Here is a 26,415-nt window from a genome sequence, read left to right on the forward strand (position 1 = left end):
CTCCGCCTACTGCGGAGCTACAACCACTTCTTACCACCAGGTAAACATAAACAACATGAGCATGAAACTCCCTCTCTACGACTTGGAGCCATGTTCGCAGCACAGCGGCGCGCTGGCGGCCCTCCGCCTACTGCGGAGCTACAACCACTTCTTACCACCAGGTATAAACATAAACAACATGAGCATGAACCTCCCTCTCTACGACTTGGAGCCATGTTCGCAGCACAGTGGCGCGCTGGCGGCCCCCCGCCTACTGCGGAGCTACAACCACTTCTTACCACCAGGTATAAACATAAACAACATGAGCATGAACCTCCCTCTCTACGACTTGGAGCCTTGTTCGCAGCACAGCGGCGCGCTGGCGGCCCTCCGCCTACTGCGGAGCTACAACCACTTCTTACCACCAGGTATAAACATAAACAACATGAGCATGAACCTCCCTCTCTACGACTTGGAGCCATGTTCGCAGCACAGCGGCGCGCTGGCGGCCCTCCGCCTACTGCGGAGCTACAACCACTTCTTACCACCAGGTAAACATAAACAACATGAGCATGAACCTGCCTCTACGGCCTGGAGCCCTGTTCGCAGCACAGCGGCGCGCTGGCGGCCCTCCGCCTACTGCGGAGCTACAACCACTTCTTACCACCAGGTAAACATAAACAACATGAGCATGAACCTGCCTCTACTACCTGGAGCCCTGTTCGCAGCACAGCGGCGCGCTGGCGGCCCTCCGCCTACTGCGGAGCTACAACCACTTCTTACCACCAGGTAAACATAAACAACATGAGCATGAACCTGCCTCTACGGCCTGGAGCCCTGTTCGCAGCACAGCGGCGCGCTGGCGGCCCTCCGCCTACTGCGGAGCTACAACCACTGCTTACCACCAGGTAAACATAAACAACATAAGCATGAACCTGCCTCTACGGCCTGGAGCCCTGTTCGCAGCACAGCGGCGCGCTGGCAGCCCTCCGCCTACTGCGGAGCTACAACCACTTCTTACCACCAGGTAAACATAAACAACATGAGCATGAACCTGCCTCTACGGCCTGGAGCCCTGTTCGCAGCACAGCGGCGCGCTGGCGGCCCTCCGCCTACTACGGAGCTACAACCACTTCTTACCACCAGGTAAACATAAACAACATGAATTGGTACAGTGGCTGGTAACAGATATAATGCTTAAACAGATTATTTAAGCTAAAAAAAATAATGTGCAAATAAATGTAAAAATAGTGTGCTAGAAGAGAAAGGCGTTACTTTTATCCCTCCTAGCAGGGAAGAAAAAGCCCTGTTCCGAATAGGTGATGTGAAAACTAAATTTACATCGTATTTGATTTTGACACGTATAGTTCGTTTTTTTTAGCATTTGAAATAAGGTAAACAATCTTGGTGTCTTTTAATTGAAAAACACATTTTAAAAATAAGTTACGGCAAATATGTAACAATTATGAATCTAATACGATCATTTATATTCTTCTGCTTTCATAAATAATAGTTTTTGATTTTCAAAAAGCGTTTTTCAATTAAAAGACATGTCAAGATCGCTTACCTTCTTGCAAGTTCTTTCTAATGCTAAAAACAACGAACTATAGGTACCTTCTTACACTGTTTTCTATCGCCGCACCGTCCGCACCGGCTTGCCGTCGGCATATCGGCACTCGGCAGGGCGTTTATGTTTATCATCACCCTAGAAATGGTCGTGTACCTACTTATACCATTAAAACATACATACATGCGAAATGAGAGCTGTCGTTGTTGACTTCGCCGGTAAAAGAAAATAAATCTACATACCGGGTGTGGCCTGTAATATGAGCAAAAAATTCAACTGTAGGCTGTACTCCTCATACTGACCAACATTTGTTCAGCGACTTTTAAAAATAACTTGTGGTTTGATTTTTAATACACTTTAAAGTTTATTCTAAGACGCAATGTATTGCGAATTCTGTTATGTTTAAGGCGTGACAAGCAACGTCAGTCACAATGATATGGCGTGGCGATGGCGTCCATTGAAGATAATATTTATTTTGTATGAAAAATAGGGAGTCTAAGTACTCCGGCCAAAGGTATTTCGCTCCCATGACCTGAAGCTCTCCACTAAAATTAGTGTATACATGGCAGCGGTGCTGCCGAACCTGCTGTACGCATCTGAGACATGGGTCCTTTACCGTAAGCATATACGTACACTTGACAGATTCCACCTTAAATGCCTCCGAGATATTATGAATATCAAATGGACGGACCGGGTCAGAAACACAAACGTCCTGAGGCGCGCAAATGTCGGAGGCATTGAGGTGTATCTGATGAGGCGGCAGCTGCGGTGGTGTGGGCACGTGTCTCGGATGTCAGAAGACAGAGTGGCGAAGCGTATCTTCTTTTCAGAACTCCAGAATGGTAAGCGTAAAAGCGGTGGCCAGTACTTACGATATAAGGATGTTCTGAAAAGACATATGAAGAGATGCCAACTAGAGCCCTCTGACTGGGAGAGGAAGGCAGCGCAGCGGCCCGAATGGCGGCGCCTCATTAATGATAGAGTTAACATTTTTGAGACGGAACGCCGCAGTGAGCTCGACAAAAAACGTGATGAGCTTAAGACTCGGCCGACAACCTCAATTTCCTACAACTATGTAGGTGGTGTGCTGACGTGCCCAAAATGCGCTCGAGTATTTAGCAAGAAGATAGGGTACGTGAGCCACCTAAGAGCGCATCAGAGAGTGGATCAGCTACACTCTAATAACACGAGCTAAAAATTGCCTAGTCCAGAGCACACAGTCGCTGGGGCCGAAATCGGTCAGGAGAGCATCATCAATTATTAAAATTTGTTGAACAAAAGTGTCACCGTTTGAGGAGTACAATCTATGTTTTAATTATTTGCTCATGTTACAGGCCACACCCGGTATATGGATACCAAATTCTATATAGTTTGCAAGGGATGTATTGTAGAGTCTGTGCGGAAAGAGAAGAGTCGTGGGATTTGAGGGCGCGCCAGTGCTATTTTATGGTTTTTGCTATGCTGACAACACTGGTCACGTGATTATAGTACGACACTAAAGGTCATGATACTTGAATCCCTTTTGTTCCGGTTTTTTACCACGGCTTACTAAACGGAGCCTGGTGGTGGTGTCGGCTCGTCAACTCAATCCTCTGATTTAGCGCAGGCACTAGTTTTCTTTTTAAAACACACTTGTTTTTATGTCTCAGATACTAAAAAGTGACTGCGATTGACAAAACTGCTAAAACTAGTTAAGAATCTGCCCAATACAACTGTAATTTTAGTACCAAACAAGATAGAGTCTCATTTATGTACTGCCTAATCTGTGCATTCCAACAGTTATTTAAACCGGGTAGATCGGGTAGAAATTGGGCAATAGAACTGTAATTTTATCTGGGATATATTTCACCCATTGTAAACTTGACTTGTAATGTATGTGTATGTATATGTGTACATTATTAATAATAAATATGAATATGAATAAAAATAGTGCATAAGTAGGTAGGCCTTATTGGGATATGTCCGGTTCTCTCATCTCACGATATTACGCCGTCAATCACGATACGAAAAGTCACTGCTAAATATGAAATAAAATTTCGTAACTAACATAACCTACAAATAAAGAAATATTTTATTAGAAAAAGTTTCATTCTTTGTAATCGAAGTCTGAATTAAAATATTCAATGTCACTTATGTTTGAGCTAGCTTCAGAACAACCAGGGACACTCATAGAACTATCTTCATCTGAACTGGATGTGCTTGAATCCGGCACGTAGATTACGAATTCTTGCATATCACCTACTTAGCGGTCTTTTATTCGAGATACCGTAGGTACTTTTACACAATCCTGAAAAAGAAATTACATATAAATATGCATAAAATGACAAGTATCAAGACTATTTGTCGGTTATTTTAAAGGTCATGAATGACCTGCATATTAATGAAAATTAATATATTTTGAATGAATATACTTACCGATTATGTACCGGAGACAAGTTACTTAGGGGGTTTATTAAATAGGTAATTATTTAATATTAAATACAACATCAATACCCGCGAATAGCGGAAACACGTTCCGCGATTTTTTGTAAGTCGATAGTCGGCTTTTAGCCGTTTTCTTCCCGCTGACAAAACCGAACAATGTTGGTAGAATGCAATGTAATCTCGTTTACTAGTTTACTCATTACTGATATTTGCGTATGGTGGCAGCACTGTCGCGCTCTCTCTCTGTGTGAATCTATGGTGGCGGATTAAGTTTAACTGTGAACTTGAAATAAAACAAATTTATATTTTTGGGAAAAACCACTTGTTTTACTTATTTTCCAATAGGTTATGGGCCCAGGCACGTAATCCTATAAAATAAAGTAAAACATTTGGGTCGGACACTGTTTCGTCGAAGAAAAGTACTGTCGGCACCGGCGCGTCACGTTGCGCGCATTTTGAGGTTAAGTCGGCGGGAAGGAAAAATACTTGCAACGCAAGGACGGGACGAAGAAATACACCATGGATGAGAATAAATTGCCCGGAAATCACATTAAATTGGAAGGAGCGTCGAATTGGAATGTGTGGAAATTCCAATCCATGATTTTGTTGCGGAGTCATGACCTTCTAGAAGTGGTACTGGGGACAAAGGTGAAGCCAGAAGTTGCAACCGAAATACCAAAATGGGAAAAGTTAGACGCGAAAGCACAAACATGGCTTGTTACAAGAATGACAGAAAATGCAATGATGCATATTATAACATGTACTACGTCCGCGCAAATGTGGAAGAAATTGGCTAGTGTCTACGAACAAAAATCCGAAACAAGCATCCACATCGTGCAACAGCGATTTTTTCAATATAAGTACGAAGAGGGTACAGATATGTCTACATTTTTATCCAAAATTGAAGAAATGCAAAATCAGCTAAAGCAGATGGGAGAAAATATTACTGAAAGTTTCGTCATAACAAAAGTACTGATGTCACTTCCAGAATGTTACAAGCATTTTGTATCCGCGTGGGAATCGGCGCCAGATGATAAACAAACCTACGATAATCTCGTCGCTAGGTTGTTAATAGAAGAGGAGCGGTTGAAAGATAAACAGGGCGAGCCTTCGCAGTCATCGTCATCGGCCTTTGTTGCGAAGAAAATAGAAAAGAAAGACGCGAAGTGCTTTAAGTGTAATCTTCGGGGACATTTTCAAAGTGAGTGTCGTAGTAAGCGGAACAATAATAATTCGGAAAGTGACAATAAATACTTTAAAAAGTGCTACTACTGTAAAAAACAGGGACATTTAAAAAGTGAATGTTGGTTTAGGAAAAATAAAGACAAAGAAAGTAACGCGTTTGTGAGTACATCTGGACAGTTACAAAAGGTACAGTGGCTAGTGGACAGTGGTTGTAGTGATCACATGTGCCCTAATCGGGATTTGTTTACAACATATACTCCAGTATTATCGAATAAAACAATTACGGTCGGTAACGGTAATTTGTGTAGTGTGCATGGTTACGGACAGATGGCGGTGCAAGTCTATGACGGCGACAAATGGATTGACACGACCATAGAGAACGTTATGTTTGTACCGGAATTAAAAACAAACTTACTATCTGTCAAATGTCTTACAGATAGAGGTTATGTTATGATCACCGACAAAAAGACTTGCAAAATTGTGAAACAAAATGAAGTGTGTGCGGTAGCGTACCGTAATGGACCTATGTATTTATTGGAAGTGCGTTACAAACACGGAGCAGCGAACGTGGCTCAGTCGGAGTCAAGTTTGAAGGACTGGCATAAAAAACTTGTTATCAAAGTTTATAAAAAGCTGTGGTTTGTATGAACAATAAGTTGACATCCTGTTTATATCTTGTTAGAGTATATGTATAGGTGATGTAGAGATTACATTGAGGGGGGGTGTTGGTAGAATGCAATGTAATCTCGTTTACTAGTTTACTCATTACTGATATTTGCGTATGGTGGCAGCACTGTCGCGCTCTCTCTCTGTGTGAATCTATGGTGGCGGATTAAGTTTAACTGTGAACTTGAAATAAAACAAATTTATATTTTTGGGAAAAACCACTTGTTTTACTTATTTTCCAATAAATATAATTTTCCTTGTGGTTTTATGTACGGTTTTATCGTGTTTTGAAAATATTTTATACATAAAACTTGCGGTTTTTGTTAATAAAAATATACATTGACAGAAGTTTGTTTACTTTTTACAAGACAGGTGTCAAAGGTTTGATTGCCATATAAAATTTAAAATGTTAGTTCCCGTTTCTGCCACGACTCTTCTCTTTCCGCACAGACTCTAATTGAAGCTCAGGATTTGATTTGGCTATTTTTACGTACAGGCTATAGATATTATATTTATCTGTGTTTCTAAAATTTAGTTTGTTGGTATAAAAACTAGCCAACACAAAATTCCAAGCGAACTAGAACTTGGCACCCATATAGATGGCACACGGGGTTCAATTGTTATTTTAAACGTCAAACTTCTATGAAATTATGATACGTACGTGTAAATAACACTTGCACTGCGTGTGCTATCGGAATCGCTGCAGACTTTTGTTGGTCTAACTCTACCTGCCATCGCGTAAGGTCCCATTCGCACGGCAGCTTTTTCAACGCCCGTTAAAAAAGCGTTTGAATGACACAAATGAATAGCCATTGTATGTATTCACAGGACAGCGGTGACGCTTTTTATCAAGCGTTGTTGGATTTTCGACTTTAAGCCTTGGTCGTTAAATTGAATTTAGAGTGCGGACAGATTCAAGCGCTTTTTTAACGCGCGTTAAAAAAGTTGTCGTGCGAATGGGGGCTAAAGATTGGTTTTCTTAGAATAGCGGTGCCGTCATATAGCGGCCGACTCCATACTAAATAATACGGCTAAATATGGATGTCGTATAGTATTTGTATAGTCAGACCGTAAAAAGCCTGCAGCGATTTTGATAGCCCACGCAGTGCAAGTGTCATTTTAAACGTCAAACTTCTATGAAATTATGACGTATAAATAATACTCACGCTGCGTGGGCTATCAAATCCGCTGCAGACTTTTTTTGGTGCGACTTTATTGAGACGGCCGCTATATGACGGCACCGCTATCCTAGGAAACTAGAGCATAACTGACTCGCTTGCTCTCTGCAAGCAATCACAACAAGCCATTTACCTGTTTTACACCGTCTCCCTAATTACGGGAGCGCCCAGGTGGCCACCGTAATGACAGGGCGCGTAATGACGGGCTAATGGCTCGGGTCGGTAGCTTTGGTTACCTGCCACGGAGTTCAGAGGTCATACATCACCCTAGGAGTGATTTTGCGACAATGGAGCAGTGTCTGTACTAGAGATGCACCGGATATCCGGTCAGTATCCGGTATCCGGCCTAACCGGCCATTATTTTACTATCCGGCAGGATACCGGATAGTAACATTACTTGATTTCGGAGTAAACCAATTGGATTTAAGAAACAGACACGGTCAGGTCATATTCGTACCTGTTTATTATTTTAAAACAATTTAATCATTCCACTGACTTGCACGCGCACTCATTTCGTACCTAGAAATGAGTCCGCGCGAACGTTTACTATAGGAAACAGGTCAAACCTGCAGAATGCGCACCTGAAAAACCGAAATGTAGGTATAGTTCCGCTGGCCGAATATTCGGCAGCCGGATACCGGATATCCGGCCGATGTTTAGGCGGACTATCCGGTATCCGGCCAAACAACTATCCGTTGCATCTCTAGTCTGTACAGTCACCTGCAATAATACGGTATGTAACTGTACGAAAAACAAACTCAAACCCGTTAATGTTTGGGCCCTACTAAGCAACTGGGTCCAACCCCGAAATCGCGAAAAAAAAATTTACTCCCCTGGGTAGTTAGAAAATGGACCAGCCAAAATGTATGAAACAGCCAATTTTTTTCCGCGATTTCGGGGTTGGTCCCATAGTAAAGGTTGCTCAGTATAATCCCAAAACCTTTCTGGCAACGGGAATGCAGTTATTTTTTAGCCAGCCTGTACTGTACTGTAATACTTTATTCATATTCATATTCATTTTATTGATAGTATTCAAGTACATGTCAACATTAAGATATACAAATTACAAAATAAAAATCATTTATTTACAAACAATATATATACAGTGGTACAACTAAACGAAATTAATAACTAGCTTAAATCTAAAATAGGCCCCTGAGGCATTGTACCAAGGATGCTGGCGGCATTTCCCCGCTGTATCGCAATACTGATACGTTGTGCGAGGTAGCCGCCAGCTCTTCGGTCACCAGTTACGTCAACCAGACGCTTCGCGATTTCTGCGAACAACTTACGCGCGCTGGGACCCCATGGACCTAGAGTTTCAACTCCAAATGGTACAAAATGGTACTCTCTACCGAGGCTTTTATATTTGTTACGTTTTAGAATTTCGGCGCTTTCCGCCGCCCCGCCCGCTTTTACAGTAGTCCGTTGGAGGTGGGACGGTGCCAGCGTGTCTACACAGGTAGCATCCCACACCAGCATCCGTCCCGTCCGTCAAATTACATAGTTCTCTTAGAGATTAACTCCCTATGGTCGTAGAACGCCTGCTCGAGAAGCCATTTTTTGAGTTTCTTTTTGAATATAGGTGCACTTGGTGCAGCAGTAATGTCAGCCGGTAGGTGGTTGAGAACCTTACGTTTTGAACCTTACCTTTACCTTTAGTTTAGAACACGCACTCTATAATTACTGTGTCTTTTTATACCTACAGATTTTGCACTATTCTTCAATCGTCGTTCAAACACTTAACTAGCAGTTAGCAACACTAAACTTTTAAAATTTAGTTAAAACCTTACAAGTACTTTCCTCAAACCACAAAGCAAAATTTACGTTTTTTAACCCTCCTGATCACTTGCGTCAAATATTTGTTAACAATTAATGAGTTCAAGTGATTGCCGTATCGTGCCGTCGTCGCGCGTGGCACAGGGCTCCGAGGCTCCGAGGGGCGTGAAGGGCTATTACGACCCCTGACAGGGGGTAATGATGACCTGTGCAAATGTTTAACCAACTTTTAAGGCAATTGTCGACTATCTATTTGTTTATTTTTATTTTATTTATTATAACACAATAAATTAAACAAAATTGTAAACTACATTAATTACTATCTAAAATTAAAAACTAAACTAATCTAAATTAAAATAAATCTAAAAAGGCCCCCGTGGCATTGTGCCAAAGATGCTGGCAGCATTCCCTCGCTGAATCGCAATACTGATGCGCTGCGAGAGAAAGCTGCCAGCTCTGGTAGGTGGTGGTGGTCTGGTGGTGGGTGGTGGTATCAACCAGCTTTTTGCACAGTTCTTTACAAAGAACGAATTTGTATCTAGGTACTTCTGTTTATTTATATTAAGTATTTTATTTATAATTAAAATCATTTATTTACATACAACATTATACAACGTGTCCCAAAATTCAACGATAAGCTGACACCAGAAGATTCCGCTCATGACTACACGAGGAAAAATAATTTTAAAAAATTGAAAAATTGTAGACACGGTCGTTTAAAATACCACTAGGGGAGTCGATTTTAATTTTTTGTGTGATTCCATAATAAATTGAGATAAGTATATATATTTTTTTTTTATTATATTTCCTTGATTAGTCATGAGCGGGTCCATCTTCTGGTGCCAGCTTATCGTTGAATTTTGGGACATGTGGTAGGTAGGTACATATACAGGCTCTTGAGGCATTGTAGTTGTACCAAGATGGCTGGTGGATTTCCTCGTTGATACTGATATGTTGTGCGAGGTAGCCGCCTCTTCGGTCACCACTTACGTCAACGCGATTTCTGCGAACCATAAGATAAAAAACCGGACAAGTGCGAGTCGGACTCGCCCACCGAGGGTTCCGTACTTTTTAGCATTTGTTGATATACCGGCAACAGAAATACATCATCTATGAAAATTTCAACTGTCTAATAGCTATCACGGTTCATGGCATACAGCCTGATGACAGACAGACGGACAGACAGACAGAGGAGTCTTAATAGTAAAAGAGTCCCGTTTTCACCCTTTGGGTAAGGAACACTAACTCCATATTAATAGAACTCGGCATCAGACAGCGCCTAGAGTCAGACCAAGAATAATCTGCAGAGGATTTGATAGCCCACGCAGTGAAAGTGTTATTTTAAACGTCAAACTTCTATGAAATTATGACGTATAAATGACACTTGCACTGCGTGGGCTATCAAATCCGCTGCAGACTTTTTTTGGTCCGACTTTATCAACCACAATGGAGTCACGCATTCTGACCTTCTTCGGCCATGTTTCTCGTCGTGGTAATGACTCCATAGAGCGTCTCGTAGTGCAGGGAAAGGTCGAAGGCACCAGGCCACTGGTAGATCACCGATCAGATGGACAGACCAGATCAAGGCCGCAACTAAGTGCTCGGTTTACGAATGTACCCGGAAAGCTGCAGTCCGCGTCGTAAAACTATTAGCAAGATCATCACTCAGCGAGATTCACAATGATGACCACGACCACTCTGGCAAGAGTGTACCGACTAAGAAGAAGAAGGAACCCTAAAAACCGGCCAAGTGCGAGTCGGACTCGCGTTTATAGGGTTCCGTACATAAGTCCAACTCACGCTTGACTGCACATTTCTAATAGGTTTTCCTGTCATCTATAGGTAAAGAAATATTTTGGGTATTATTTTTTAAATTTTAGACCCAGTAGTTTCGAACATAAAGGAAGAATGGTCATTTTTTGGCTATTTTCTTAAATAACTTCAAACCTATGTATTTTAAAATTATATAAAAATGCCCATCGTTGGGTCACTAATTTACATATGTGTACCAAATTTCAACTTAATTGGTCCAGTAGTTTCCCAGAAAATAGACTGTGACAGACGGACAGACAGACAGACGCACGAGTGATCCTATAAGGGTTCAGGCGGCCTAGCCAAGGTGACAATCGCTATCACTTCGCCATCGAATCGCTTTGTGTCTCTCTATCACTCTTCCATATTAGTGTGACAGTGACAGTTGCGTTTCGATCGCTACGGAGCGTAAGCGATTGGCACGTTGGCTACGGGGCCTGTTTTTTTCCTTTTGGGGTACGGAACCCTAAAAAGGGCAACTATGAAACTGCATGTTTGTATCATCACCTGTTACGGCATCGGCAACACAATCATGACACACACGTGTTGGTTTAGGGACCCGCCAGGTGGCGGTACCCACGGCCCGGTTAAAGGGTTGCCCACACACTGGGGTTAATGCCGCTTAACGAGCAATCCGCTAAGAAATACCAGTGTAAATAGATCTAAATAGGTGTAGATACTAATAGCTATAAAAATAAATAAAATAATTCATAATTTTAACAAACAATATATATACAGTGGTACAACTAAACGAAATTAATAACTAGCTTAAATCTAAAATAGGCCCCTGAGGCATTGTACCAAGGATGCTGGCGGCATTTCCCCGCTGTATCGCAATACTGATACGTTGTGCGAGGTAGCCGCCAGCTCTTCGGTCACCAGTTACGTCAACCAGACGCTTCGCGATTTCTGCGAACAACTTACGCGCGCTGGGACCCCATGGACCTAGAGTTTCAACTCCAAATGGTACAAAATGGTACTCTCTACCGAGGCTCTTATATTTAACAAATAACTAGTAATTTTGGACACGGTGCGTATAGGACGTCGGTTCTTCACTCTGCGACCCTGATTGACCATCGGCAGCTTGGGCCCTACCCCGCTGCCGGCGGCACCCTAAGTTAGATTTTTTTATAATGTGCTTATATGTATATTTTTTGTTTTGTAAGTGATTTTATATTTTACTTTTATATTCATATTGCCTAAGACTTGAAATAAATAAAGAAAAATAAAATAAAACCATCTTCTTAACTGACCATCCGTGGATGAGGTTTACAAAATGTGTGAGTTACAGCAGCAGGCGTGGCTCACTCCGCGATTTCGTCGCTTTGCTACAGCACAGAATAAATAATAGTACTAGGTACAGAAGACTCACTCCATGGGCGTATGCAGCATATTTAAGGGGTGGGGCAGAAGTAGGGGAAGCTGGGTACGTAGATTAACAGGGTAAGGTTGAAACAGAAATTCTTAGCTAATTCAGAGACCAGGGTGGGGCAACTGCCCCACCTTGCCCCACCGTGGGTACGCCTATGACTCACTCCCTAACAAAACGCATCTGTTACGATCAGCACAGATATGGCCGCTAGGGGGCGACAGCGCCAAGCGGCTATGGCAAACCCCAAAATTGCGGCCGAACGGATGTACTTTTAACTACCTGTAGCAAAGCGACGAAATCGCGGAGTGAGCCACGCCTGGCTACAGGTAGCTTAAAGTACATCCGTTCCAAAAAGGAGAAAGGTCCTTACTGGTTTGTAATCATGTCATAGCTTTGTGTTAGTGTAACAGGCGGGAATAGGGGAGGGCAGGGGTCGATGCCGCGCTAACAATTAAAGGTAGGAGGGTTAATACAGGTGCATCATCGACAGACACTTTTGAACTGTATTGATTCCCTTCCAGAATTTGTTTATAATTTATTTACATAAAATATACCTATACCTAGTGGTGCTACTAAACTGCGCTGGCTGGCTGAAGCGCTGGTGGTCTAGCAAAAATATAAAAAATGCGACCGTGCCCGTGACAGGCCCGTAAAGTTTTATGAATAAGGGGATTTAAATGGATTACGCGACCGACAACACAAACTCGATTCCCATACATTATTGACATAGGTAAATTTTCTTTAGACATAAACTTAAAATATTGTTTTAGACGTGCCCAGCGTGGTGGGTCCCCTGCTGGCCGCGCTGCCGCCGCCGCCGTGCCTGCCCTACTGCCAGCACCTGCCCATGCGCAGCCCGCCACGTAAGAATAAAGGCCTGTGCACACCGGCTGCGTGTGCGTGACGTGCACGTGCGCGTGCGGCGTTGTAGTATATAGATCCTTATGAGAGACGGCACCGCTTGCGTGACATGTGCGTGTGCAGCTCCAACATTTTAGCGCACGCACACGCGCATGTCACGCACACGCAAGCCGGTGTGGCTCGGCCTTTAAAGGGGCCCAGTTAACAGTCCGCCGGACGGTATCGGCCTGTCAGTTGGAACAAAATTTTGACAGTTCCAAATAACTGACAGGCCGATACCGTCCGGCGGACTGTTAATCAGTGCAGGGCCCTTTAAGGCTTAAGGTTCGGCCACGACATTACGCGACTGGCGACGGCGGCAGCGACAACCATAGATGGGAACGAAAGGTCCAATCGCTGTGTCTCGCCCGAACCAAATCTATGGTTATCGCTGCCGCCGCCGTCGCAAGTCGCTTAATGTCGTGGCCGTGCCGAAGCGTATGCTGAGACGCAGTCGACGCAGGCGACGCAGTTCACGCAGCGCAACGCAGAGCAGGTTTGTAAAGTATGGAATCCTTGCCATGCAGCGTGCGTAGCTAAAGGACGCTCTATACGTCGGAAATTTGTTTTCGCTCGAAGGTCGGCGCACATTAAAGGATCAAACTTTTTTATATAAAATTTTGACAAATCATATTGACTCCCCTTATCATTACATCACAAACTCTTTCACATCCCCTTTACGCGAAAAAAATACAAAGCGAATTCCTTCATTGATAAAGCGTGCAAGTGTAATAATAATCTTTTCTCACACATTGATATGTTTAACATTCCGTTAGTTAAGTTTAAGCATGAGGTTCTTAGTACTTTGAATACTAATGTTTAGAATGTATTAACTTTTAACTGATTTTTTTTTTCTCATTATTCTATTTTGTTTTTAAATTCATTAACAATGCCGACAAATGTTTGTTTGCTCTGTAAATACTAAATATACCGTAGTTTATTTTTGTATACGTGTTAGTAGTTAGTGGCAACTTCACTGGTTCATATGTTGAATAATATTAATATCTGTAAGCATTAATTGTACCGTTTGTGCCCAAATAAACATTAAAACATACTTTACAAAATCTACTCTGCGCTGCGCTGCGTGTACTGCGTCGCCTACTGTCTCGTCTCAGCATACGGTTAACCTAAGCTTTCTCAACCGTCCCTCTGTGCAGTTGATTTCGTAAAAAAGTGCCTGCGTTTTATGCTCTGCGTTATCCAATCATGTCTATTGACACTGCTACTTACTTAGTAGGCTACGCTTACTTAGTCTAGCTTGCCTTGACCGGGTCCGGTCCGCGCCGAGGCGTCCCACACTTGGTTTCCTATGACAGGTTATCATGTGATGTCTTGTCTATAGAAAACGAAGTACAGCTGTACCCCGCACCTGGTCCGTTCTCGCGTGAGTCATCCTAGGCTCCGTCACACTGACGTGGTAGCGGAACCGACGCGGATTGTGCGCGGTACCGCGCAACTGGGAATGCACAGAATAAATACCTGAACCTTGTGTAGGTAACCTTTGAGGTTGCAATTATTAGCCCCCATTCGCACAGCAGCTTTTTCAACGCGCGCTAAAAAAGCGTTTGAATGACACAAATGGATAACCATGTTCACACGACATCGGTGGCGCTTTTTTATCAAGCGTTGTTGGATTTTCGACTTTAAGCCTTGGTCGTTAAATTGAATTTAGAGTGCGGACGGATTCAAGCGCTTTATTAACGCGGGTTGAAAAAGCTGTCGTGCGAATGGGGGCTTATGAGCTCACATTGGCGAAGCGCGGCACCGCGTCCAGTCCGCTCTCGATACGCCGACCGAATGTGGAACCGGCGGCGAAGAGGCTCGGTCGCGTTCACTGACCCGTCTCATTGGCGCAGATCGGAGGCGGAGCGGTTGTACTAGCTGCGCCTGCCTATCCGTAGCCGTTGGTAACTTACAACGCGGTAGCGACGCGATCAAAACGCTTTCAATCCGCCGACCGCGCTCAATCTGACATCACCTTGCTACCACGCCGCTCTGCGACCGCTCCGGAACGCTTCCGCGTCAACGTTACGGAGGCTTAACGTATCCGGGTCAAACAGAAAACTGTGGGACGTCTTTCCTGTAGACATACATAAGAGTTAAGGGCATAAAATCATTACTTACATGTCCACAAGCTGTTAACTATTGCCCACAGGAGAGAAAAATGTACAGTTCGCGCGAACACACTAGTTTTCTCTCCTGTGGGCAATAGTTAACAGCTTGTGGGAGTTGTGGGCATGTAAATAATGATTTTATAATAGTTCTCCAAATAAAAGGAGGAGCTTTTCGCATGGATAAGGGTTAAGTAAGAAAATTAACCTTTAAAGCCCTTAACTCTTGTGTATGTCTACAGGAAAGACGTAACACAGTTTTCTGTTTGACCCATCCCCGTTTTTATCCAAGCGCTCCACGGTCTGTCGGAAGAGGCCCGCCGTCGCGGCGAGAAGCGACCAATCCCCGCCGAGTTAAAGGACGAGAAATACTTCGAGCGGCGCCGGCGCAACAACCAGGCTGCCAAGAAGTCCAGAGACGCGCGCCGAGTAAGAGAGGACCAGGTATAGTGTCTCTATACAGTGTGGAAAGATAAGTCGGGCCCTGGAGGGAAACTACCTTAAATCCTTAAGCTGGCTCATTTTACTTAAAGGAGACATTTCTTTATTTTTAAAAAGAAACAAAACCATTCAAAGTAGGTATTTTTCTTTTTTTCTTCAATTTGGCTTGTCTAAAAAGAAAGGATTTAAGGTAGTTTCCCTCCAGGGCCTGACTTATCTTTCCACCCTGTATATCTCTCTATTCGTTAATGTCTGAATTTATTACAGACTAAATACCTCATATCACTGAGACTTAATAGTTTCTCATCTTCTGGGTTGGACACTGTGTTATTTAGCAAAAAATAATCCTTATGATGAAGCCTTTTGCCTTTCGATCGGTATGATAAAGCTAACTCCCAAGGCTGGGCAAAGGCCTATCCTTTTTTCCGGCACTTATCATGGGCCATGGCTCCTCTACAGGGTAAATTTCTTCTCGTGTAGCGGGTTCGATTCCCGGTTCAACCATGTAATTATTTAAAAATCTGTGAATGCAGTTTAGAATGTTTTTTTAAATTGAAATAATTTCTTTCAGTAAAATGTTCCATCTACAATATTCAGGGTACTTTCCCTCTGTGTTGCATAGCCGAGGGACGCCCTGTATTATATAAGTGCCGCTGAACAGTTAATTAATCGTGATTGAGCAAGGGCAACTACCCCTAAGCATAAACATTGATATAACATATTTGATTGAAACTTATTTTTCAGATTGCATGGCGAGCCTGCCTTCTCGAGCAAGAAAACGCTTCATTGCGCGCACATGTGGCGGCGCTCAGACAAGAGGCGTTAGCGCTGAGGGCGCTGCTAGCGGCTGATGAGACCGCCGTCCCTACTAGCACCACGGCTGACTAGCTCTATCAACCCCGCCGTAACTACTATCATCAAAGCTAAAAATGCCCCTACTACTGATACCTACAGACAAGAAGCGATAACGCTGAGAGCGCTGCTAGCAGCTGATGAGCGCGCCGTACCTACTAGCACCACGGCTGACTAGCGCTAGTAACCCCGCCATGAACACTACCATCAAAGCTGAAAAGGCCCCTAGTACTTCTACCTACGCACAAGAAGCGAGAGCGCTAAGGGCACTGCTAGCTGCTCTTATACCTCCTAGCATCACCATATGACGTAGCTGCTGAGAGCGAAGAGCGCCGTCGCCAGAAAGGCGATAAATGCATCCGCCAATACGCTGCTGTCCGCAGTGAGGGAGTGGGACGGTAGCCCGCTTCATGAGCGCTGGAGGACCTACCACAAACCGGTCACCATAGGGTCGGGGCGATACGCCCCTTGGGCTAGTTAATATTAAGTTTTAATTTGTATTTACAGTTGCCTCCAGAAACTCGCGAACTAAATTGACATGTGTTTGACAAATAAAATGATACCAGGAATAGCAAAGAAAAAATAGTCAGGGGTATATGTCGATAAAATAATATCGATAAGTAAGATGCACTTACTACCCATGTGATAATTATAAAGGGGTCACAAACGATTTCGATTTGTATGAATGTGACGAGAAAAGTGGTTGATTCGATTTCGATTCGATATGTGACGTTACCAATCAAATCAGGAGGTGCGGATGTGAAACTGACAAATTTCAATGTTAAGACGAAACAGGAGCTGAGTTTTAAATATTTTAGGTAAATATACCCATCTCGCTAACGGAAGCGGCTCCTAAAACTAGTGCGATAAGGACAAGGCGAAAAATCCTGCGTAAAAATCTCAAAAATCGAGGTTTCGTACTCGACTGTTTCCTCCTCCAAAACTTAACCAATCGTAACCACATTTGAAAATCTAAATGATCATGAAATTATCTGTGCCGGACCGTTTTGCTTTTTTGGCTAATTGATATCAGTTTTGAATACTACGCCTCTCATTGCGGCATAGTCAATGAGGCCATTATGGCCATTTTTGAAAGGCTCTAGCGCCTTAAAAAACAAAAATATCAAAAAAAATCAAAATGGTCCGACACAGATATTGACAATATTAATCTGTGTTGAAAAAATCATTGCTCTAGCATCAAAACCCACGGAGGAAACAGTCGAGTACATTTGTATGGAGATATGACCACTCCTGTTGGCTCTTGATATACAGGTTTGGGGGCAAGTTGTTTATATCAAGAGCTCGCGGTTGTCGCCATAAATCTAAAATTGGTGATTTAATTTTATACAATGTGACCGGTAGATGAGATTGATCGATAACTGTTATTTAATACGTCATAATTTCATAAGAGTTTTGACGTTTAAAATAATACTTGCACTGTGTGGGCTATTAAAATCGCTACACACTTTTTTTGGTCTAACTGTATTTAAATTCTGACCTAATTGTCAACTTGAATGTCCAGTTTAGGGACTGGTCTTCTTTACAATCGAAGCAATAGAGATCACCGAGACGATTTAATTTTTACGTCCACACCACACAAAATAAATGAGAAATCTTATCTTATTTCCCCGTCTGGGTCTGCCTTATTTGTATTTTGAGCCAAAATCACTGTTTCTATGTTATCACCTACAACTTGTTACTCTAGCTGTAAGTTTTCCTAACAAATAAAATAAAATATTTATTTAATTACCTACAATATGTTTATCCAATATCCTGGTATCTATAACTATAAAATTGCACAATTTTCGAAATACCAAGTAACATTTGTAAAATAATTTAAATTACTTAAAGATACATTTCATTGCATTTGTATTTGTATACATTTTAACTGACCGCGCAACAGTAGCGCCGCTAGCGGTGAATTCTCGCGGTATTCTCTAATTCAAACTTTTTTGAAAATATCGATATGAACAGCACTGGCCAAACTGTGGTATCATTTGTGCACATTGACCTGTCAATTTAGTTCGCGAGATTCTGGAGGCAACCTTAGGTATTATTTATAGACGTGAATATTTTAATTTTATTGTACAGTCGAATAGTTTAATTTTAATTTAATTTTATTGTAATTCTATGGAAGTTTTCTGGAATAAAACAATTTCATTTCATTTCATTTCATATCATATGTATAAGCAGCCTATATACAGTATATACAATAAAGGCCTACTCAAACCGGCGGAGCACAGCGCAGATCACTTTAAAATTATCAATGTATTTTCTTCCCTATTTCAATTACCTTCAGGTATTTAAATTTTAAATGCTTTGAGGCCGACCTCGGAGCATCACGGAGGATTGTTACTCCGCGGCATCGTGGAGCACGCCAGAGGATACCGCGGCGGTAGGCGGCGGCATCCCGCGGCATTCGTCGAGGCCTCCCGAGTGAGCCGGAGTAGCGCCGGGACGACGGGGGAGAACTCGTGCTATACTAGTCACTAATCCCTTGTGATAGAGTACACGCGGCGGCATGCCGCGGCATCCCCCGGCCTGCGCTCCCTGGTGCGCCGGCCGCCAACGCTCTACTCGGGCTGGCGGGCGCTCGCGGTATGTCGGGGGATTTTACCTCGCCGGTGTGCGCTGCGCGGCGTAAATGCTCCTCGGTGATCTGCGCTACGCTCCACCGGTTTGCGCTGGCCTTAATACGTCAATGTTGTAAATCTTGTTACACTTCAGGCCGGCCGATGCTCTGCCTTCCAAGGAGACTTGTAATTAATTTATTTACTTATTTAATTAATATAACTTTAAAGTGTTTTGACTAGTCCGTCCTAATTGTGATCTCGTTAGATAATTAAAATAATTATTATTACCTAGTACTTAAGAAAAATAAAGTAGGTAAGTATATACATAATAGCAATAATTTAAGATAAATATTGTGTGTACCTATATGTAGACTAACTTTTTTTATTAGGGTTCCGTACCCAAAGGGTAAAACGGGACCCTATTACTAAGACTTCGCTGTCTGTCCATCCGTCCGTCCGTCCGTCCGTCCGTCCGTCCGTCCGTCCGTCTGTCACCAGGCTGTATCTCACGAACCGTGATAGCTAGACAGTTGAAATTTTCATAGATGATGTATTTCTGTTGCCGCTATAACAACAAATACTTAAAACAGAATAAAATAAAGATTTAAATGGGGCTCCCATACAACAAACGTGATTTTTGACCAAAGGTAAGCAACGTCGGGAGTGGTCAGTACTTGGATGGGTGACCGTTTTTTTTTTTGCTTTTTTTTGTTTTTTTTTGCATTATGGTACGGAACCCTTCGTGCGCGAGTCCGACTCGCACTTGCCCGGTTTTTAATAAATTTTCTTTTAAACAACACGAAATGTGAACCTAAGATGCCATGTAATGGTGAAACTCGTTATAAATTATAGTCAGACCGTAAAAAGTCTGCAGCGATTTTGATAGCCCACGCAGTGCAAGTGTCATATTAAACGTCAAACTTGTATGAAATTATGACGTTACATAATTTAACACTTACACTGCGTGGGCTATCGAATCCGCTGCAGACATTGTTTGTTGCGACTATATCATTTAATATCCTAATTGTGAAGTCTACATCGGCTCAAAAGGCCCCTGTACAGTCACCTGCAATAATATGTTACACAACATATATATTTGCGGCCTTCGAAGAGTAACATATTATTGCATGTGACTGTACCACAGAATAAATAATAGTACTACCGTACAGAAAGAAAACTTCCTACAAAACCGAAGTTTGACAGCGGTTTAGGGTCGAATCATAATATATGGCACTATCCCTTTCGGCTATTTAGGGTTGTCAAAATTCAAGTGATTATCTTATCTGTGGTCGTGCACGCTAAAGGAAGTCAAGTGGTGTCAACCCTAATAATTGCTCGGAGCAATGCTGAGCCGAACGGAGCCGAGTTTGACGAAGTCAGGAGTTTCGTACCCCTGCCTGTACCTACACACTGGGCCAGCGCCGGCCAGTCCAAGGGACGCAGCTATGCGGTAGAATGAGATAGCAATATCACTTGCTCCCTCATTACGTCACACCAATTTCTAGGTTTTTTTACCCCTCCCCCCTTGTCACACTTGGTCACATTTGGCAAACCCTTCCCCCCTAGTGTGACGTCACATTTTTTCTACGAAATCGAATTAAGTAAGTACCTAAGTATTATTAATATTTTATCAAAATATTTTTGACGATATAAATATTAGTAATTTTATAACCCAAAACTGCTTAGGAAAGAAAATTAAACGATTAAAAACTATTTTCGTTTTAAAAACTTGTTATTTAAATGTACAGCGAACTAAATAATTTAAATAAATTTTCAGTTACTGATGAAGTTAAAGTGACGTCACAAAGTTTGTGTCTCCCCCCTCCCCCATGTCACAATATGTCACATTTCCTTGACCCCCTCCCTCCCCCTAAACGTGTGACGTAATTAATGGATGACCCCTAATGCATAAATGCTTCCCCACAGTGGCCCAGTGTGTACAGGGGCCTAAAGATGCACATTAAAGCGATAGGGAGGTACAGTTAGCAGCAGAAGTTGCTAAGCGGGCCAGGTGTTCAAAAAGTTCTTGGCGTGACTTTATTGTTAAGAGAATAAGAGCGTGTCTAGGTAATTTTGAACACCTCGCCCGCTTAGCCACTTCTGCTGCTGACTGTACCTAGATTTCACGGTTGGGCTTTTGGGGGCCTAGCCAAGCTCGATTGTCAGCAATCGTCCATATAGTGCTATATAAGGACATATACAGCGTTTGGTTGTCGTAGCGCAAAGGATTGTCATCTTGGCTAGCCCCTCGACTAGAGGCAAAGGATAGCTACTCTGCAAACATTTGACTCATTTATCCATGATACGACGCTATTCTAGCAGTACCGTCTTTACCATAAGGGCACAAGGGGCCCGTGCCCAGGACCCCATCCTCAGGGGGCCCCGAAGGACAGACAGTAACAGTATATTTGAATACCCATAATAAATACCTACCTAGGAGATCATAGTATTAGGGGTCATCCATTAATTACGTCACACGTTTAGGGGGAGGGAGGGGGTCAAGAAAATGTGACATATTGTGACATGGGGGAGGGGGGAGACACAAACTTTGTGACGTCACTTTAACTTCATCAGTAACCGAAAATTTATTTAAATTATTTAGTTCGCTGTACATTTAAATAACAAGTTTTTAAAACGAAAATAGTTTTTAATCGTTTCATTTTCTATCCTAAGCAGTTTTGGGTTATAAAACTACTAATATTTATATCGTCAAAAATATTTTGATAAAATATTAATAATACTTAGGTACTTACTTAATTCGATTTGGCGATTTCGTAGAAAAAATGTGACGTCACACTAGGGGGGAGGGGTTTGCCAAATGTGACCAAGTGTGACAAGGGGGGGGGAGGGGTCAAAAAACCTAGAAATTGGTGTGACGTAATTAATGGATGACCCCTTAGAAAAAAAAATAGTTTTAATTCCCTTTCTTTATTTAACAATGGCAAACTGACGTTCGCACTGACTTATGTGCCATCAAAAATTCGTTGAATAAACACGACGTATCATTATCATATGATAAAAGATTACCTGACAGCAACAATACCCCAAACCCAGATGTACCCCGACTTCCAACCGCAGATCGCCAACCGCCTGTGTTTGTACCACGCACTACGGGAGTAGAAGCGCATTCGGTGGCCTCGTACAGAGACATTGCAGAGCGAAATTCGCAACCGCCGAGGCGGCAAGCGACCCGCGACCGTACTCCGAACGTCGTTTCGGTTGCGAATCACTTGACTCCGCAATCGAGCGTTGATAACGCAGCGACCGGTAATTACCCACATGACAACAAAGATATGAATGATTTCGTTCTGGTAAAAAACAGGAAAAAGAAAAAACCCAAACAAAATGTTTGTGGCACGTCGCAAAAATCTAGTAGGATACAGGTTGCTGAGTCTAAAGCCGCGATTTATCTGTCACGCGCTAAAAAGTCTATCACCGAACAGGACATTATTGCACATGTTAAGGACATGAATGAAGACTGCATTAGTGTGGAGGCGCTAAAACAATATAAGGAAGTCGACTTTGCGTCGTTTAAGATTATTATTTCAGCCGATAAACTGTCAAAATTTTTACAACAAGACTTTTGGCCTAAAGGATTAAAATTCAGACGTTTTTAGAGATCGTTTCGTTCAAACAGAGCGCAAGCCGGAAAACACTAGTAAATAATATGGACGTACAACATAAAACGGTATCTTTCGTATCATTTAATTGTAAGTCGGTTAAACGATCGGTCCAACATGTACGAGACATCTGCAAAACTGTTGATCTCATAGCGCTACGGGGCCTAGCCAAAACGCATTTCGAAAAAAGATATCGCTAACGAATCGATAAAAAATGTATGGGAATGACAGGTACCGTAGATGAGTTTGTCGAAAAATATTAACGAATACAAAAATGTTAGCCAAGTTGCAATGTTGTAACGAAACGCAAAACTTTCGTTACTGGAATTCGATATCTGTCATACATTGCCTAGCCGAGTGACACTTTTGACATGCGAAATCGAATCGTTATCGCCTCCTAGGTGTCGATACGTAGCGAGAGCTATCCCCTTGCAGATAACTTATCGAAGCACAAGAAAATGCCGTATAATAGTGTTTGTAAATTAGAATTTGTAGTAAAAAGCATACTTTAACATTATTGTGGGCGGCGAACAACGCGGAAGTCTCGCTTAGACGCAGGCGCCGTCTGAAAAATCGCTTATTGAAACTGCTTAGGAAAGGACTGCCCTTAGCTGGTGGCTGGTGGCTTTATGCTACGGGGTCAGATCAAAGGATAGTGGGCCGTACGCAGCATTTCACCCAAAGGATCCAATGTGACCGAGGCGCTGAATATCTACCTATCTATATTGACAGTGTCATGGAAAAATGGATTATGCACCCACAAATGCAACACGACACAACGTCCCTACAAAGGTAAGAGTGAGCCAATAACTTATCCCCACATACCTAATAAGTATATAAAATATGTAATTGATGCTAAAATAACTTCTTATGTGTTCCTGTTACGTCTTCAAAATATAAACCGATGAACGGTGTAGATTAAATTTGGTACCCATATGCACACAGGCAAGCACTTGTTTCTCAATAGGAAAGTGAATTGAATGTGTAAAGGCAAAGGTATATAGGTAAAGGCTTTACAAATATAGATAAAGACTCGGGAACAAATGTTCTTCACACAAATAAATGCCCTTCCCGGGAAGCAAAACCATAACCTTCATAGGCAAGGTCACTAACGACTAGCAATATTGTAGTGTCATCCCATTTTCTTAAATTGATTTGAAAGAGACGAGACTACAGTGTTGTAACTTTTTGATTTCTAAAATTTCTTGTCGAACTGTACAGTAAGCTAAAGAAGACTTGTGTTGTGGGTACTTAGGGTACTTAGATAACTATATATAGATGGTCAAACCAATTTGTCACTCAGTAAGAACCAGGAAAACTATACTCATACTTTTGGGTGCTAGTACTAGTATATGACAAAGCTAGTATGATTCTCTCTGTCTTTGTTTGAAATGAGACAGTCCTTTGACAAACTATACTTAAATACATAGACAACACCCATGACTCAGGTACAAAATATCTGTGCTCATTACACAAACAAATTTCCTTACCGGGGATTCAAACTCAGGATTAATATCAGATTAACCGGCAGGGTCACTAGTCACTACCCACTAGGCCAGACCGGCTGTTGTTATGCATATAAATTATCAACCATATTAATGAAACTTTTTCATATTATCAAACATATTGTATATGACTTCTTTTGGTAGGCGCAGGTACAGTCAGCTGCAGAGAAATGGTACCACTCCTGCATACAAACTTCTATGTAGCGGTGGTACCTTTTCTCTGCAGCTGACTGTACCTACACACTATATAAAAATATATGTACTTACACAAAATATTTAGTTTTTTTTTTCATATGACTGGTAGAGAATAGATAAATATTATACCCAAATGTTACAGAGTTTTTTGAAAAACTAAGCATTCATTTTGTTTCAGGTGACTTGGATATTCATTGCAGCCTTGACATATTTATGGTGCTCCAAAGCCAGGGTCAAGGGAAGAAACTATGACACATGTACAACCACAAAAATATATTGAGTGTTGTTTTACTATTTTAAAACACTACATAATATATGTACAAACAAGAAAAGAATGCTTGGCTACTGATTTCATGCTGCCGGCAAAAAATACCTGCTGTATCTTACATTAATAGATTTCCAATAAAATAAATTAACTTTTTAACCCAATCATTGTTTCATTTATTTATGGTGGTTACCACCTTAACCTTTGGTATGCTTAGGAGCAGATCTGCTCCCATGTACTTACCTATATTCAACTTTTTTGACGACCGGTCTGACCCAGAGGCGTAACTAGGGGGGGGTTGGAGGGGGCACGTGCCCCGGGCGCCGTCCAAGGGGGGGGCGCCAAAATGAGCAAAAGACCTGTACCTCTCCGCCTTGCTAAAAGGCAGCAGGGAAACTTTTGTCAGTCATATTTACCACCACTGTGAAGTGTGAAATGCGGATGGTATTCTGCCCCACAGCGCAAAAGAGAAAGCCGATCTTTTACTCTTACTCTTTTTGCCTCGAACTCGACCTTGACAGACGACGGTAGCGCCCTACCGCCCACCATCCCGCAGTGCGAATACTCTATGCAAGAAACTTCCATCAAGGCGGGAGTTGCTATGCTTTCGTTTTATAAGGCGAGCGGGCCGAGTGCTTCAGAGTTGTGTCCCGTGTTAGCGCGTCTTTTCCGTTAGGGGTCTCCTGTCGAAGTTACCATCTTATGGACTCTCCAAGAGACTACCTATGCGAATGGATCGCTAGCCCTTTGTCCGGCAGGCGCATATGAGCCGTAGTAGACGGAACCTGGCCGCGTAGCCAAGATGCCAATCGCTTACGCTCTGTAGCGATCGAAACGCAACTGTCACTGTCACACTAATAAGGAAGAGTGATAGAGAGATATAATGTTTTTCGTTGTCGAAGCGATAGTGATTGTAACCTTGGCTAGGCCGGCTGCTTCAATAGCTGCTGCATATCTGTGTCATGTTGTCAATCGACGACATTCATCGATATGCGGACGACAGTACTATACAAGGATGGCTAAAAAATAACTAAATTCCCGTTGCCAGGGAGGTTTTGGGTTTTGGGACTGAGCAACTTTTACTACGGGACTAACCCCGAAATCGCGAAAAAAAAAAGTTTACCCTCCCATAGAAAATGGACCAGCCAAAATGTAGGAAACAGCCAAATTTTTTTTCGCGACTTAGGGGTTGGACTAATAGTAAAAGTTGCTCAGTATAATCCAAAAACCTGCCTGGCAACGAAAATACAGTTATTTTTAGCCACCCTGTATACCTACAGGCTGGTCCAAACCTTGACGCCCATAATTTTTTTACTAGGGCTAGACCAGAGACAATAAGCCCCCACGTAAACTGGTGATGGTGCTCAGTGGAACACCACCCTAAATAACAACCTAAAAAAAATAAGAAACAAACCATCTGATTATGGCTAGAACAGCCGATTGCAGATTTAAGTTGAGAAAAAAAAAAAATATTTTTTTTTAGAATCCTCGTCATGGGTTATCAGAATATACCCCATTTACCAGATGTTAGCCGATTTTTCGTAGTTTTCGAGACTTATAACTTTTGTTAAGAAATTCTGGAGTGAAGCTTTGCTTTGCTTTTCTGCCTTCTAATAATTGTTCGTGGTATTTGCACTGATAACTGAACTGGACTGAACTGAAATAGCGATGGGGAAGTGACCCCATAAAATAATAGTAGAAATAACTGTGTCAGGTATCGAGGCATTCTATCCAGAGTTTCGGTGTGGGATCAGGACAATTTAATCCGATTCAATCCTACCATGACTCAAATTTGCGCGTTTACCGCTAAGAAAACCTCATTTTTCAAGGCACAACCCTTCCCATGTCAGGGAGTATTGGGAGCCCAGCTCGATCAGTGTTGACATCTCCATCAGTGACGTCCAATAATTTCGTAGCCACCTTGCCGGGTAGGCTGCGCTCGTATAAAAAAAAATTCGGTGTGCTCAATAAAGGGAGGCCACCGCCATACT

At 42.4% G+C, this 26,415-nt stretch overlaps 1 protein-coding gene across 1 annotated transcript; it reads left to right on the plus strand.

Moving 5' to 3' along the window:
- The first annotated feature begins 783 nt into the window (after positions 1 to 783).
- On the plus strand, positions 784 to 16,302 carry LOC134676675 (transcription factor VBP-like). Its single transcript, XM_063535075.1, has 6 exons — positions 784 to 887; positions 946 to 1,125; positions 5,035 to 5,171; positions 12,733 to 12,825; positions 15,266 to 15,417; positions 16,159 to 16,302. Exons 1-6 carry the CDS (start codon positions 784 to 786, stop codon positions 16,300 to 16,302), a joined length of 810 nt encoding a protein of 269 aa, XP_063391145.1.
- The last annotated feature ends 10,113 nt before the right edge of the window (positions 16,303 to 26,415 follow it).

The sequence above is a fragment of the Cydia fagiglandana genome, chromosome 24, assembly GCF_963556715.1.
Source record: "Cydia fagiglandana chromosome 24, ilCydFagi1.1, whole genome shotgun sequence".
Classification (NCBI taxonomy): domain Eukaryota; kingdom Metazoa; phylum Arthropoda; class Insecta; order Lepidoptera; family Tortricidae; genus Cydia; species Cydia fagiglandana.

Bases quoted from the DNA above. Each gene is read 5' to 3' on its own strand.
- LOC134676675 (XM_063535075.1), top strand. From the start codon at position 784: ATGAGCATGAACCTGCCTCTACGGCCTGGAGCCCTGTTCGCAGCACAG. The intron at 1,126-5,034 runs GTAAACATAAAC...TCTCGTCGCTAG, and splicing joins CAACCACTTCTTACCACCAG to GTTGTTAATAGAAGAGGAGC. The intron at 12,826-15,265 runs GTAAGAATAAAG...TTTTTATCCAAG, and splicing joins GCCCATGCGCAGCCCGCCAC to CGCTCCACGGTCTGTCGGAA.